General features: G+C 38.0%; 1 protein-coding gene across 1 annotated transcript; it reads left to right on the top strand.

Moving 5' to 3' along the window:
* Window positions 1-692: 692 nt before the first annotated feature.
* On the top strand, window positions 693-1,601 carry LOC116863836 (olfactory receptor 2AJ1-like; the record flags this gene model as incomplete). The annotated part of the gene is given in 1 exon segment (XM_032851163.1): window positions 693-1,601. A coding segment is annotated over 1 exon segment (909 nt), but the record flags the coding sequence as incomplete, so codon positions are not given.
* Window positions 1,602-3,161: the final 1,560 nt, after the last annotated feature.

Below are 3,161 nucleotides of genomic sequence, written 5' to 3'. Positions count from 1 at the left end.
TATAACATCACCTACCAAATATAATTCAATTGAAGAGGGAAAAAATGTGTCCTTTCTACCCCTTCTTAAAGGCATTGAATTTAAGCTTGCTGCTCGTCGATTCTCTGAATACAGAAAACAAAGGGAGACTAACAAAATCCATTCTACTGAACAGATAAATGTTACTGAGGCTTGAGTGTGTATTGGAACACTCAATAGTCCACGTTCTGATGGAACTTCAACAAGTTAAATACATAATATTGGGGTTTCCAAAAATATAGTTTAGTTCATGTGACATATTTAGTATATGTTACACCTGAATCACAAAAATATTTTATTAGAGCATTCTTATGCTATGCCAAAATCATTTTGACTACAACCATTATTATGATAAAACAAAAACAAAAGCAGAAACAGCTGTATGAATTTAAGAATTATTTAGCTTATTGAAAGAGGAGAATTAAATTTGAGATAGAACAAATAAACATAGAATGTGTTGGAGCATTGATGGGAAAAAAATGTGCTATTTCATGTTCTGGTTAATTACTGTCCTGCGACTTAAACATATTTATGAAGTAAGAAAATTCTGTTTCCAGCTCCCCTGAGAAACAGTTCGCATTATGCAGTCAATTGCTGTATTGTATGGACCTGCTTTATATGCATGTTTATGAAAGCATCCACTGTCTTTCAGGTGAAGTTGCTAAGGAGAAAGCATGGAGACAGGAAATGGGACATTGAGCACAGACTTCATTCTCTTGGGCCTTTTTCCTGGGATGAGACATCCAGGACTTTTTGTCTCTGTTGTCTTCCTCATCTATACCATGGCTATCACAGGAAACATCACTTTGATCCTCCTCATCTGGGAAGATCCCCACCTCCACACCTCCATGTATTTCCTGCTTAGCCAGCTCTCTCTCATTGACCTGGCTTTCATCTCTAGCATAGTGCCAAAAATGCTGGTTAACTTTTTCTCAGGAAAAAGGAAGATTTCCCTGATTGGCTGTGGAACCCAGATCTTCTTCACTTTGGCTCTGGGGATTGCTGAGTGTCTACTCTTGACCCTCATGTCTTATGACCACTATGTGGCTATCTGAAATCCTCTTAAGTACCCAATTATTATCAGCCACCAGGTGTCCCAGAAAATGGCCATTGGATCCTGGGTGGGAGGGACTCTGGCATCTTTGGCCCACACAGCCTATGCCATGCACTTTCTCCTCTGTGGCCCCTGGGAACTCCACCACTTTTTCTGTGAGGTCAAGGCCATCTTGAAGTTATCTTGTGAGGACATATCAGCCTATGAGAAAGGAGGACTAGTGACCAGCATTGTTGTGGTTCTTCTCCCCGTAAGTTTCATCCTGACTTCCTACACCCTAATCTTCCTACAGGTCCTGCAAATAAATTCCCGTGAGGGAAAGAGTAAGGCCCTGGCTACCTGTTCCTCCCATCTGACTGTGGTCATCTTTTACTATGGCCCAGCCATGCTGATATACATGAGGCCTGGATCTTCCCACACCCCCATCCTGAACCAGGGTCTCTTTATCGTTGACACCATCCTCACTCCCATGCTGAACCCTCTTATCTACAGTCTAAGGAACAGGGAGGTTGTGGGCTCAATGAAGAAGGTACTGATGAAATGACCTATTCAGAATAGGCTTCCATGTTTCAGTTAGTAGACACAAAACTTCCAAGTTCAAATATCCCTGGGAGGCAACAGGGTCTGAGGAAACAATGGGACTCCCTGTGTCCTCATTTCCTCTCCTCTTTTCTCCTGATAATATCAGTTTCACATAACAAAAACCAATGAATTCTCAGAAAGGAGAGGAAAAAACAACTATACCATTTTTATGAGGTCTAAATCACAACCAGTTCCCTATGTGAAAATGAGCTTTCACCTAATCCCCTCATCTTGCTTCATTTCTTATCAATTGGAATGGAAAAACCCTCTTCTTTCTTTTAGATGTAGAAAAAGGTATAAGACAATTATAATGTTCTTGGGAAGAAAATACAGAATTTTTTCTAAGATCACAATTCTTTTTAGATTTCATCAGTAACAAACTTCCAAATATCCATTAGTTCCAGGTTTTTGAGCCAGTGAATAAAGCAAAGATAAGCATTTCCAAACAATCCTCACTTTTACCCATCTGGTATCAATAAACCATGTCCTTTAACCTCCTAAATATCATGGTTGTTTTTATCCATTCCACGTTTCTTTCCATAATCTCTATCAGTAATTGCATACAAATGTTCCAGCTCTGACCCTTTCCTTCGTTATGATTTATGAACAATCCTACCAGTGTGATTTGTCTGTGTGCAGAAACCCATCCTCCTGGTCAGGGGATCATCCTTTATCAGTGGCTTCCCAAAATCTATGGGGGTAAATTACAGATTCTCCTATGTGACAGAAAGGCCTTGTATGACATGTTTTAGTAAGTCTACCCACAAATTCCACCATCTGCTTAAGGTCTACCAATGCCAGGAAGCTTGCAGAATCTCCAGGTGTCATGTTCTCTCCAAACTATGCAGATTTACACAGGCTTTTACTTCTGCATAAAAAGTCATGTGCCTCTCTGCTTTTTGCCTGAACTTCCTTCACAGATCTTATTTCAATACCTATCACCCTGTGCAACCTCCCCAGTTCCCTACCAGGATGACTGGGTAATAATTATCTCTCTCCAGCACTAATGCCTCCTTCTGTATGTCCTAAACCTTGCAAATTGTTTGCAATGTGAATTTGATTAGTGAATTCAGTACTGAACTTGATTGGCAAAGCCAGTCTATGTCTTTTTCTATATTTCCTTCTTACCCTTTTTAATGCTATTTCTCTTCTCCCTTATATATTTCTACATAAATTAGAAGCTATAGGAGTCTAAATTATTTATTTTTACTCATTGAGTAATTGTTGTGCTTCTTATAATTTTTCTTAAAAGCAAGATGTCAATATATTATACTTATATTTCAAGGCAAAATTGATTAAAATGTTTTTATATTAACAAAAATAATTATAAAAGCTATATGCTAATCTGTTTATTTATTTCTAATTGCTTTCACAGAAAGTGGATTTTTCCTCTCAAAGGTAAAATGATTATGTGTCAATTAGCAAGAATATTAAAAACATTATGCCAAAATAAAAGTATTATTTATTTAGAATTTCTAGGAAAAAAATAACATCTTGCTAGTTTCTA

Source organism: Lontra canadensis, unplaced genomic scaffold (assembly GCF_010015895.1).
Source record: "Lontra canadensis isolate GAN:19392208 unplaced genomic scaffold, GSC_riverotter_1.0 scaffold3585, whole genome shotgun sequence".
Lineage (NCBI taxonomy): Eukaryota > Metazoa > Chordata > Mammalia > Carnivora > Mustelidae > Lontra > Lontra canadensis.
The sequence above is the reverse complement of the archived record's forward strand: the minus strand, read 5'-3'. Positions and strand labels throughout refer to the sequence as shown.